This window comes from Fulmarus glacialis, unplaced genomic scaffold, assembly GCF_000690835.1.
Source record: "Fulmarus glacialis isolate BGI_N327 unplaced genomic scaffold, ASM69083v1 scaffold8507, whole genome shotgun sequence".
Lineage (NCBI taxonomy): Eukaryota > Metazoa > Chordata > Aves > Procellariiformes > Procellariidae > Fulmarus > Fulmarus glacialis.
Window position 1 is genome coordinate 160,986 of NW_009221244.1, and position 13,485 is coordinate 174,470.

The 13,485-nt window shown below is 38.8% G+C and overlaps 1 protein-coding gene across 1 annotated transcript in view; it reads right to left on the reverse strand.

The window, feature by feature from the left end:
- MPDZ (multiple PDZ domain protein) overlaps nt 1–13,485 on the reverse strand; it is a 76,171-nt gene that overhangs the window by 50,230 nt on the left and 12,456 nt on the right. The window contains exons 7-14 of the mRNA XM_009581028.1: nt 12,352–12,440; nt 10,451–10,646; nt 6,961–7,040; nt 5,584–5,730; nt 4,782–4,949; nt 3,621–3,806; nt 2,015–2,224; nt 291–407 (exon numbers count right to left, since the gene is read on the reverse strand). Coding sequence (XP_009579323.1) covers nt 291–407; nt 2,015–2,224; nt 3,621–3,806; nt 4,782–4,949; nt 5,584–5,730; nt 6,961–7,040; nt 10,451–10,646; nt 12,352–12,440 — 1,193 coding nt within the window. The remainder of the gene's footprint in view (nt 1–290; nt 408–2,014; nt 2,225–3,620; nt 3,807–4,781; nt 4,950–5,583; nt 5,731–6,960; nt 7,041–10,450; nt 10,647–12,351; nt 12,441–13,485) is intronic.

Consider the following 13,485-nt stretch of genomic DNA (forward strand, 5'->3'; position numbering starts at 1 on the left):
ACTCAGTGCATGCAAGCAGAAGTGGGTAGCCGTGCACTTTTGAAAATCTCAGTAAAATACATCCTTTTTTTTCCAGGAACTAACATAACATAGGCCAGATTCACAGCTCATGCAAACCGACAAAATCTCCAGATGCCAGTTTCTACCATGTGGGGATCCATCCCAACTATGGTGGATGATTGATGTGGTGACAGTAAACACTAAAAATTAAGCACGAACAGTGACAAAGTAACCTCTTTCATAACAAAATGCAAAGACTTTATAAATCTTTGGTAAGTTGGGCCACTAACCAGAGCCAGCTCAGCATGGAAGAGGGCTGCATCAGCTGGCCCCTCCTCCTCAAATGACTGGGCAGTGTAGAAAAAGCAATCTTCCTTAGTAGAGACATAGCCCTCCTCTGGTGAAAGCTGCAGAAAGAACGAAGCTCTGAGTTGGATGAGTGGCCAGGACACAGGGCGTGCAGAATGCGTTATGTGTGGGGGTTTAGAGAGGCAAATGAATTCCAAATGCAGTAAAGAGGTCATTTCAATCACCACCCACAGTGTTGGGTAGATAAAGAGACTTATTTTTCTTCCAATTTACCTGAATTGATTCAGCTTCACGTCTCATTTTACATCCGAAGGAATGAAAAAGGCCTATCCAGCTATACCACAGAGCCCACAGCTGAGTCTAAACTCATTTTCAATTTCTGCTCTTATTAGACATATACTAAAACTGCTGTCAGAGCTGCCAAGAGCCTACAGCAGAGGCCTTTACAACCTTGCTAGCCGCAGAGTAATCTTGTTAGCAGGCAGGAAGACTGCATCCACCGACTGTGTTTTAAGATTGTATCTGCCGGGTGGAACAGACTCAGGAGGAAAAAACATAATTCTGACTACAAGCCAGCAGCTTTTTCCAACATAATTTGATGCTAGGTGCATTCGTCCAGTACTGCAAAGAAGCCAGTGATTATTCACAATGTTTAATTAATTGGCAAGCATAATACGTGAAATATTAAAGTGCAAATGCTGAATGTTTACAAAATGCTGGGAACAGAAACAAAACCCCATGCATTTTCTCTTTTAGAGTGACATCTTAAGTACGAAAATCTTGATCCGCGAGACATTTTAATGTGTAACACAGAGTTTCCACTACAAAAAACAAATTTAACAAAGCAAGTTAAAGCACCCTCTTAATACAAAAAGTAAAGTTTCTAGTAACTTAAACATCAGCCATTCCCTCACACCCTCTCCACAAAGATCCACTATGAATGAAAATTCGATACCTCCATCCGCAAGGATTACAAGATTATCATTTCATGAAAAGCAAAAATGAACCCCAAAGGCTATACTTGGGCTTACAAATATAGTGAAAGGTATCTTCTTTGTAAGTCTAAACTGACGTCATTTTACTGATTTGAATTTAACACACGAAGGACACTAGTCCACTACCATCCTTACTGACACACTACCTCAGTAACCTTAGGTCTCCTTCAACCTCCTTCTTCTAATTGTTACAGACTTACTTTCTAAAATCTAGCCTGAAATTACTTATGGCTATACTAAAATAACCAATTTGAGGTATATGAACTGAAGGCTACTCACCATTCCTTAAACATAGAGTGTGTAGTCTAAATACAAAGGCTGCATATGTCTTTGCATATTCTATGCAAAGCGAAGGAATATGCAAATTCCAGGCAAACCACAAAAAAATGGACTTTACATCACCACCTCACACCTTCAGAGAATCTGAAGATACAAAACTATGCCTGGCATCTTGCAGCCCTGAAAGACTGCTTGTCGCAAGATGCTTCGCTGTTTTCTCAGCTGCAAGACAGGTATGCTAGGTCCTACAATCGCAACACCAGCCATACACTATACAGGCCACTCCTACATGCAAGCAGATACAGAAATCTGTTAAAGACGGTTTCTGGATGTTTTGAGACACCCAGCTGTACCAGCTATGCAGAAGTCAGGATCATCATGTACCATCTTAAATGACATCAAAAGTACCCATCAAATTCCCAAATCCTTACGGGCAGTGGTTTGGCAACTCCTATTTTAACTGTTCCTGCTGGGGCTCCTTTCAGTGCTTGTACCGCTTCCTCCAGGCTGCCATTTTCCAAGTTGATATCGTTGACAAACATAAGCCGATCTCCAGGAAGAAGTCTGCCATCTTGCTCGGCCACACCCCCAGGAACTAATGAGCGAATCACAATTACGGTGTTTGCTGGATCAACAGGATCCTAATTAAATAAAAGGAAGAAAAACATTTCATTTTATTTACTCTTTTATGTCTTCAGAGGCTAATTTTTATGCAGAGTTGGGTTATTAAAAAAGTTGGAGCTCTGCTCCAGATGATCACTTAGCAGGAACATATCCTCCTGTCCATACTGCCCATACGTTTAGACTTCCACCTATTTTTAACTCTTAAATGTGAAAATTGTTACTCTTTTCTAGGTGATGTCCCATCATGTATCTCCAGCATAAAATACTGCTAAACCGCAGAGTGCAGTTCATACTGTAACGAGTAATTACACACCAGAAATTCAAATACTTCCTACTGCAATGACAGCATTGCAGACTTCATCCTCCCTTACACTCAGTGGTTTGGGAATACAGCTGGGCAATGGAGCCTGGGGCAAAGTTAACACGTGCACTCTGGTGGAACCAAGAGCTTATTTTCAATAACTCTCTTATACTTCATGGCATCAGATCTTGCTCAGCTGATAAAACACTTTTTAAGAGGCAAGTCCTTGTGCATGCCTAATTAAACACTTTATGGGAGACAGGAACATACCAATACAGCACTCTAATCAACAAGACACAACAAAGTGGTGTTTGCTTTTAAAAAAGAAAACTGCTTTGAAGTCCCCATCCTTCAACACACTGATTTTTAGAAACACGCTAGCATCAAATACTAAGAACAGGAACATATGATTCTGTTGTAACAATTATCACAGGTACACACATTTGCACGATTCCTATAGAATTACATTCAGAAGGAACATCATTACATGTTAATACTTCCAACACATGGCAATTCACTTGAGTGCATGCACAGAATCTGTGCAGGCAGGAGACAAGCACCAAGCTGTTCATTGGGACACACCAAGAATCACAGCTTGAGATACCCAGGTATTTTCAAGTCAAACACAAAATGAACGGGGGTGTTTAGGCACGTCCTGGACAGACAGGAACCAAGCAAGGGATTTCACAATTGCAGTTCTGGATTTTAGTAAATCCTGCTTTAAGCACCTAAGTCCTTTATTGGATCTCCCCCTAAGCACCTCACTTCAGGTGCAAAATACATGGCTAAATGCCTCAATATCCTGACTACATCATTCACTGCCCCTGGGGTGCTAGCAGCTGAGCTTTCTGAAGACCCTAATATATTATGGATTATCTATTTTTCTGGACCAGTATTACCATAATAATTAGAACCTGTAATTTTAATACAGTAAGAGGAATAAGTAATGTAGCTAGTGGGACGCCTACCAGTAGTGACATCCATTTAGCTTTACTGTACTGCTTGGCTTCCATTAACATTTACCCTTAAAATATGTATTTAGATCATATTGTGAGATCCAAACAATACAAAGTATTTTGTCCTCTACTCAAAGAAAGGAGTGCAGAAGTTACCTGGTAGTCCAATATGCTAAATCCAAGTCCCATACTCCCTTTCTCCAGCTCAATGTGCTGTACTTCTGTTTCCCACATCGCCAAAGATGAGCTTTGCATCTCTTCCACACTCTGACCCTCGTCAGCTATTTCCAAAGCTGTTCCCTCTGTGTCTGAGAAGCCAATGAATCCAAGTTTTATGTGAGCCTGAGAAAAACAGTGAATGTTCACCAACAAAATGTAAATGTTTGTGAATCTGCAGAGACAAAACTCTGTTCACCAAGAACAAGATAAAAAATAAGTGATGTTTCTCTAAACACAGAATTAACAAACAAGATAAAGCTAGCACAGAATTCACATACCCTTGTAACAAAATAGCTATGCAGCAACCAAATTAGTCGCTGGAAAAAATATTTACAAAATGGAATTTCTGTCAAACTAAAAATTTCAGAAAACTTCATTAGTACATATATTCAAATGTACAAGAAATATCTGTTATTAAACGGTATGTCTAAAAATATGCCTTGATCTAAACATAGTGGCACTGACAGGAGTCAGAACATTTAAAAAAAGAAAACAGACACACACACATACATACACACGCATATATGCTTTTCTCTTCCCTTGGTTTCCCAGAAGCCGCTTAGCAACAATAAGCTGAATTTGGTGCTTTGCCCAGAACTCAGAATTAACTGTGTCTCTTTTCATACAAATGCTATTGCTTTGCATACTATACAGCAGACCATTTCTACGTGTTTAGTACATCGGGCTGCCCAGAGCTTTGCAGTTATGAGTGACAGAAGTGTGTCTGCCAGTGAATGCACAGGCAGTTCTGCACAACACAAATCCAGAAAGCAAAGTTCAAAACCAGATTAAATATATTCAGATCCTAAAGAACACCCAGTTCAGTTTGCCATATCCTCACAGCCCACCTGCAGAACAGAAGTTAAATACTTGAGTAGACAGACCTGCATCGCAGAATATTTCTGCCCATGGCCTACCAGGATTGACATCTTCTGGTTGGCCTAAAGTATGGGTGATGAACATAATATGCCTTTTTCTATTTATCTGGTTTCAAGTCCTAAAATACTAAAAAGTATTTTCTAATCTTGTACAAGAACTTTGTATGATTCTTCTCAAGGAAATGGTCATGTTCTCAATGATTTTTTTAAGACAAAATACCTTTTCTGTGAGCTGAACCTCAGATAGACTTAGACTCTCCAGTACTTCTGGGTGAGCGATGGGGGGAGATACTGGACGACAGCACACCATTGTCACCTTAATAGGCAGTTCTTTCAAGATATTGACCACATCCTTGTGGTTTTCTCCAAGCAAAGAGATCTCATTCACCTCAGTAAATAAAAAATACACAGTGTTTAGAAGTACAATGAATAAAAATGGGTAAAAAAAAAAAAAAAGCCCAACCCACTAATCACCTGATTTAAAAAAACAAAACAAAACAAACCCCAAATATGCTAATGGACATTGTCAACCCTTAATTTATACTCAATTTGGTGCTCAGAATTAGCACCAAGGTAGGTTTTGAACTGAATTGATAGTCTCATAAATTGCGTGATGCCACCCGACAAACACTACATACTCTGTTGCTTCATGTTTCTTGCATTCATGTGAACCAAATTCACATTTTAATTCTAAGAAAATTATTTAGAAAAGTAAACAGGTATTTAGTCCCTTCACTGTGTAGGGGTATTCCTATTAAATCTTAATGTTTTTGCTAGGTATGCTTTTTTGGTGACCTTGAACCGTATCTGAAAAATCAGTTATCAGCTGAGAAATGCAGGTAAGCATACGCATTCACATAAATATGAGTAAGTACATATGAAGTGACTGCTCAAGCACTTCTGGTTACGGCTGGTATGCAGTTAGATATGCTACATTCCCAAAGTCATAAACCATGAGAAGCAAGTCACTGCTCAAAAATATTACTGAATGCAGACGAAGATAAAGTAGTATTTTTTCTTACTTCCAGCAGCTCATCTCCACTGAACAGCTTGCCGCTTCGTCCAACTGGCCCCTCTGGTAAGATAGATCTGATGAAATGATGTCCCACTGTAGCTTCAAGGCTTATCCCTAACCCACTGCTTTCGCTAAATTTGTTAACTACAGCCACCTAAAATAAGATTAAGAAACGGTTACTTTTGACATATTTACAGCTGTACCCGTTACTTTCCATTTCAATTTACATACAATGAGGTGAATATTCCAGAAGTGAGAAACCAGAAATATTGTCATATGTAATGCAGACTTTTAGACTGCAAAAGCATCCAAAGTTTCTAGCTTAGGTTTTTCAACAACACTGCAGCTTAAAAGAAAGAATCCAACTTTAACTTCCCAAACAGATGAAAAGCATTGAGAAGGAAAAACAAATACCAGATAAAAACTAAAATCTGCAGGCTACATTTAGTGAAAGTTACACTATCACAAAATAGTAGACTATTCTGGAAAGGAAACTACTGTTACAGATTCACAGAGTGTTATCCAGGAATCACAACAGACCAAAACACCCTGTCTGGACTGACATGACTATATTGCCCCATGCATGTAGATAGAAAGTCAGCTTCACAGACCTACTCTTTTACCTGCCTTCATGTGGTGCTTCAGACTCTTAAGCAAGAACAAGAAAAGCCCCTTAAGCACAGAAACTGAAACACAGCCCAATCCAATATGATCTATGCCAGATGGGGAAGAGGCTCTGCAATGCATTTGTGTAAAAATGTGACAAATGCTTGGATCAGAGGACAGTCAGGTAAAAACTGAAACTTTGACCACATTCCACTTCAGCATAAACAAGTGGGAATGGTATATGACAACAATATATTTAATAATACATACTCTTGCAGAGACTACAGCTCTGGCATATGATTTTGAAATAAAGTCCTAGACTCAGATACTGCTTTTCAACTGCACCGACAGTAGATGTCCTATGCATTATTTAGATCATGACATCAAACAATTCATTCAGTATGCAGAATGGGTAGGACGTTTCAAGCACTAGCTTCAAATTCTGGCTAACATAGGGAGCTTTGAAGTTCACCTTAAATATTATTTTTTCCACTAATACATATTTATCCTCTTGAAGCTAGGAAATCTGTGAAACAATACTCATAGGCACAGGAACCTAAGAAGCCTGCGATTATTTTGCTAAAATCAATACAGAAAAATATATATATTCAAAATTTATAATCAAAATAAAATAATTTCAATAGATTAAGGAGCATATGTGTGATTTTTATAAAAAAAGGAACAAATTCAATACAAACATATCTGTGTCTGCATGTTGGCAACATAATACGTGGACAGATCAAAGGGCATTTAGTAATAGTAATCAAAGTTTACCTACCACTATTTCATAATTCGAACCCATAATCCTCTGCCACTTTGCCTTCGTAGCTGCTTCTTCTGTAGTATTTAGCTGGAAATCTAAACGTTATGTCTGAGATTACTGTGACAAAAAGTAAAACGTCCTGTCTATTCCTATAACTGATAAAAGTACATGGACCATGCACGACTACACAATCATTCCCGTGATGCCAGAACTCTCCTAAATATTACTAAAAACCTGACGTGTTTTGTCTCACCAGGCTTGTGTTTACCAGAGGAAAAGCTTGCAAAGTAGTATTAGATCCCACCCCTGCAAAACTAACTGTGTATTTTAAAAGACATGAAGTTCAGTCAAAAAGTTTGGTGTGAATGGCTGGGAAGAAAGGACACATATTTAAACTAGCCTCAGTGTTGAGTGAATTTAATGCAACTTTACAAGACAATGGGCACAAAGCAAATTAAAAAGTTACATGCATGCCCCGGGCGTTGTTAAACCAGACTGAATGTGGGCTGAGGAGACTGATTCAGGGGAATGGCTGAAATACTTACATATGTGATACGGCATACCAATCCTTTTGGACAGACCCTGCATTTTACAGAGAGTGTCCAAGGAAGGTTTTCAAACAAAATCTGGAGGTTTCATACTTTCAAAACTATAAGCACAGCTGTAAAAGATTTTTTGAAACTGTAGGGCCTAGAGGGCAGTGAAGGAACTCAAGTCCTAGCTCCTCTTCTTTTTTTTTTGTGTTAGATTCACATACATGCACACATACAATGAGAAATAACTCTAACAGCTAAAGAGCAGAAATGAAATTGGAAGGGAAGGAGGGGAAAAAAGTAATGATGCTGTGAAAAATACAATAACAGGCTACGCAGCAAACTGCAGCAGCTCTTAACTTGATTGAAAGTTTATCTGCAGGTTGAAAAAACAGAGAAATGCTTTCCTCCTGCTCATTTTCCCCTCATTCACACCGTTTAGATTCTAGGGCAGGGAAACAATAAAGAGCAGTAATTTAGATGCAACAGTCAGCAAACACAGCAGATTTAACAGGACCTGACATATTCAAGGTCCATCATCTGTGCTGTGCCTACAGTAAGTATCAAAATAAACTCTTCGGATCTGAATGCTCATCACAGGCGAAGACTAGAATCTTCATTACAAGTTCCCAACTGCCACTGACTTTTAGTAAGAATTTAAAGGGACAGTGTTAAAGACAGTGTTTTAAATCTAGTCATCGCTCAGAAACATTACTAAAAATAAAGCCAGGCGTTATGCAGCATTCAAATACGACAATACTTTCCCCAAAGCAGAGACACTGCAGTATCTGAAGGAAAGGTGTTAAAAAGAAATTCTTCAGCTACCCAGGATAATGAAAAGCATGAGTTATGAAAAGATACATATTGCAGAACTCATATGGGTGATGCTTTTCAGTTCCCCTCTAGCTCTGGAAGCAGGAAAATGTTAGAAAACACATCAATTGCTGTCTCAATCTGGAAAACATACCATCACATAGGACTTCTGAAATGCAACACAGTGCCCTACCAGCTTAAGAGGGAAAAGAAAATACTTATTAGAAAATAAGAATTTCCACAAAGAGCACGGGAAACGTCACAGCATATCAGTGCACCAGAACTGACTGAATTTCAAATATTATCAGAGAACACAGATGGAAATGAATGCAAGCTCAGGAATTTGTGAAAAGGAAGTTTATCACAAGAGGTAGAAGTCCTGCAACTGTAGCTGGGCGCCTGCAGACAGCTATAAAGATAAGGCATGTTGGGGAATGAGGAGGGAGAAAGTTGAATACGCAACTAGACTAATAAGAGTAGAAATACAAAACTATTAAAAAAGGGCTGAGCATGTAGCAAAAGCAGACTGCTTCATGTGACATCTTTGACAGAATTATTTTCAGAGACATACAATAGTCAGTGATCTTACAGTACATGCTTACATGTATGATTACTTTCTCTTTCTAGCTGTACCTCAGTTACACAGCACACAGGAGATGGAAAGGCACACAAAACACCTGATCTTTGTGTAAGCACACCCAACTGCATTTTCACAGAATAAAATATTAAACGTTGTGAACCTGCTTCCTGTTGTTTCACGTCCTCTCCCATATTTACCACACTGGCACTGCATGGCAATGATGGGGATCCCTGTTCTATTTCACTGTTATCTGGAAAAAAAAGAAGAAGCCTTTTCAGCTATTTTATGCATTGTAATATTCATCAAGCTCACAGGCATGCCTCAGGGCACTGACTCTCCCTTCCACTGGACTTCAGGGATCCATATTTGGCAAATGGAATCTGGTATGAGGGGCCCAGAAGAAAAGCCATTATTTTAAAGACATTTTGTCTTCTGTTAATGTTTTGCCTTCTCCAGTGAATTTTTCAATGAAACAAGAAAAATAAAAAGCACAACTATCAATAGCTGCATCTCTATGATTGAAAGAAAAGTTACTGGAAAACATATAAATATAACATTCTTTAGCACCCTTGTATTACCTTTTTTTTCCCTTCCTTTTCTTTCCTTTGTGCAATTCAATACTGTGCTGAAAAACGAAAATGCTACAGACTTGGAGGCCTGCATACCTGACAGACTTTTCACTTGGAGAAAGCCTCTGCTACCACAGAGTCCTGTTAGGTATGTTGCTGGCTGTCAGCTGTCCTGAACAGCTCTAGGATGGCGAAACAGCACTTTCTGAGCACTTCCTCTGTAATTTTTTCTACAGGTGAGAATGAGAGGATGCCATACAGATAACATACTACTGTGTCGTTCAAAATCTTGTGCGAGGTGGGGATTATGCCTAAGTCTATGAGTTGTGATATACTTCTGCTGACATCAACCTATAAGACAAGTAGCTGAAAAAGATCTGTGCGTCCAGCCCCTGTGCAGATATTCTGTTCAAACACACTGACTTTCAAGATCTGGCACATATACTTCAAGATGTGCACAGTGTAAGATTAAGCTTCACTAATCTCATCTCATTAGCAGCAAAATTAATATTGGTCATTGGCTTCTGAAGTTTGTATACAGTTAATGCCCTATCAGATTATTAATAACCTCTAGATATAGGCCACTCCTCTCATACCTCAAGCTTGTGACACTGACATACAAGAGTGAAAGGAACCGAGACTTGCTTTTGCTCATTGTGGAGGGTATCTCTTTGCTTGCTCTTGAATGCAGCTCTCACCCTTGAGCAGGAATAAAACATTCACTGGCTTCTTACCATTTGAAGATTTGCAGGATCAAAGTCTTGAAGCAATTCGGCCAGAAGTGCAATGCAGTGCAGAGCTTTCAACGCTCACTTTGAAAATGTAGCAAATAATACCACTGCGTCTAAAAGACTAATCAAACCATAGTAGACCAAATTCTCCCCTCATGTACAGCAGCTGTGCCATCAGCAATAGCTACCCAGAATGAATCTGGCCCATTTTATTTCCAGTTTGCAATTGAGAAGAAAAATGATTCAAGCCAACTTTAAAGCAAAGCCAATTTTAATTACCTTTGGCTGTGCTACTATCCATTGTTTGGAAGAGTAAGTCCTTTTCAACAGCAGCACTGAAGTCCTCCTGGGGCTGAATATGATTTTCCTGCTTAAGCCCTCTTCTGATCAAAGTGAGCCGAACCGTTTGTCCCGTGTGCCGCAAAACGTCAACTGCTTGCTGGTTAGTAAAACCCTGAAGATTTGTTCCATCCACCTGCAGGATTAAGCAGCTTTTCAGCCCACAAGATACCACCCAGAAAAAAAAAATGTCCAGGGCAACATAATATGGTGAGCACTCAGCATCTGTTAGCCCGAATACAAAGCAAGTAGAGGGACAAGAACAAAAGCCTGGACGACTTAACGACATTGGATACACTTAAGCACTTTCACTGGAGTGCACCACAGCTAGGTAACAACCAGTACCACAGCAAAGTGGGAAGAAGTGCTTCGGGTGCCCACCAGGGTGGGGCCAGGCAGATCTGCTCTGCAAGGTGCAAGAGGACACAGCACGTGCTGTGTGGGGCATGCTGTGCAGCCTGCCTGCTCAACCGCTTCAGCCATCCCACCTCTGAGGAGAAAGTACTGGGTCAATAAACCAACACAGCTATGGCCGGGATTGCTGGGGAGGGTAGGGTGAGGAGAGACACATCCGTCCACTGTGGCAGAAAGAACTATAGAGCACAGCCGTTCTGAGGCCACATAACCTCAGACACAGGGAAGTCTGCTACTGAACACCACGAAGTCCGATTTCCCAATCAAACACTATCCCAGCCAGCCAAATGTTATCCCTGCCTGGTCTGTCATTTTAATACTCTAGCGAACAAGATTTTGGCCTCTTCTGTTTGAAGCTACCCCATTATCTCATTAACTCAGGGTTTTTTTCTGAAACTCAAGACTTCGGCATTGCTCAATTTCATCCCATTATTCCCAGGACACCCCACTTTTTATTCTCCATCTCTCTACAAACTCCGTATTATCCTATTCTTTCTCCGTCTCACCCCTCAGCACCTTTTATTTCTGAAATACTTCTAACAACACTCTATTTCTTGATTCCTGTAGTTGTTTCAGTCTATCCATACAACACACATATTCCATTATTTTAATTCCTTCTGCATGAAGAATCACTCTCCCTGGACCCTTAATCATTCTGTTGCCCTTCTCTGAACTTCTTCCAACTCTGGTGCTCTTCTAAATATAAAGTTATTAAAAATGAGCTGGGCTTATTTAATTTTTCCTCCACATGTAAGCAAACCATATTTAAAAAATGTTTATTATTCTCTTGTCTGAGGTCATTCAAATCTTTTTCTTCTTCTGCATCCTCAGAAAGAAGAAATCAAACTTTGGAATTATCAATTTTAGCCATTTGTAAACTCACGATTTAGATCATTATAAAAACCATAAATACTTCCACATATAAACATACAGGTACACTTGTTCTTGGAGAGAGACCGTAATTTGTTCTTAGTGATGCCTTCGCACAAATGCAAGGCCAGATCTGTGACAGCCACAAAAATGCAGTTCATGCATTCATGACCTAACTTTCACCACACAACTAACATTTTATGCATGAAAATTTTCTTCTTTCTCTGAGCATCTAAAACTTTAATGACATATTTCTAAAAATCAGTTTAAAACAGTTGCTTAATTTGAATCCAACTTAGAAACTTTGCCTTTACTAAGCAGTCTCAAATATCCTACTAGTAAGATACACACATATAACACAGATTTTCTTAAGAAACACAAGTTACACACAGGTAGTAAAATCAGAAAGATAATGTGATCGAATACTCAGTCAGAAAAAGGACTTACCATTTCAACACCAATCCTAAATGTTTGAAACTATCTGAGCATTTCTTTACAACTTAAAAAAAGTAAAGTTTTGCAGATAAGCAATCTCATTTCTTTCTGTGTTTACTTACAACTATAATTTGATCTCCCACATGGATTCTGCCATCATGTTCAACAGCACTGCCTTTTGTAATGCTTTTCACAAAGATACCAGAAGGTTCTGGGATGAAGAAACAGATAAAATTAAATTAACTAACTTATTAAGAAAAAATTTAAATTATCTACAATAATCTCCAACTAATGCCACAAGCCAAAGGGAGAAAAAGATAGAAAACACAATCTCCAGGTAAGATAAGGAAAGAATCATCAAGTATATGCTTTCAGTAGACCATATTATTATTATTTTCCTAAAGGATGAGCCTGATTAACGTCAGCTTGCATTGGACCAGATTTCATTCAAAATCTTACAATGCCAATTTCCCAACTCTTGCTGCAAAAGAATAAATATTCTAACTTATTTTAATCTAAATGCTGAAATGAGCATCCACAAAACCCACATCTCTCACTCTTGGTCAGATTTAAAACTGCAGGACAGAAAATTCAGTTTGAGAACACTAACCTGGTAAATTCTGTATTTACTATGTACTTAATAACTGCTTAAGAAAATGCATGCTTGGATAAACAAATGCAGAAAATATTAAAGCAAGCAGGACTACAACTTACATTTGAACCAGCTTTTAACTACAGCTGTAAGTCAGTATTTGATCCAATTAAAAAAAAAAAAAAGACACAAAACAAAAAAAAAAGCCACAAACCCCAGAACAGAACCATTTTAGACAGTTACCAATTTTGAATCAGAAGGAAAAGTCATATATATAAATACCTACATAAGGGACATTTCACAAAAAGAAATCCTTTTTAGGAAAAACACGCTGGAATTTGAAACAATTTCAACAGCTCAGTAAAGTGAAAATGTACGGAGTTCCTATGTGCACATATTGCATAGTATACATGAACTTGAGAAACATACTAGCATGAACCAGCATGAAAGCAGGTCTGAGGGTCACAGGCCTGCAACATCGGTATCAGAAATCTTAACAGAATCTACTTTCTCTCAACAAATGTTCTAACTCTCTTAAATAAATACGTTTGATGGGAAGATAATCTATGACAAAATGGGGTTTAACAACTGTCAAGTCACCCTAGTGCCTCTGCAGACCTGAAACTCATATTTTACTGGGCCTCAATACGACAGAAGTCAGCAG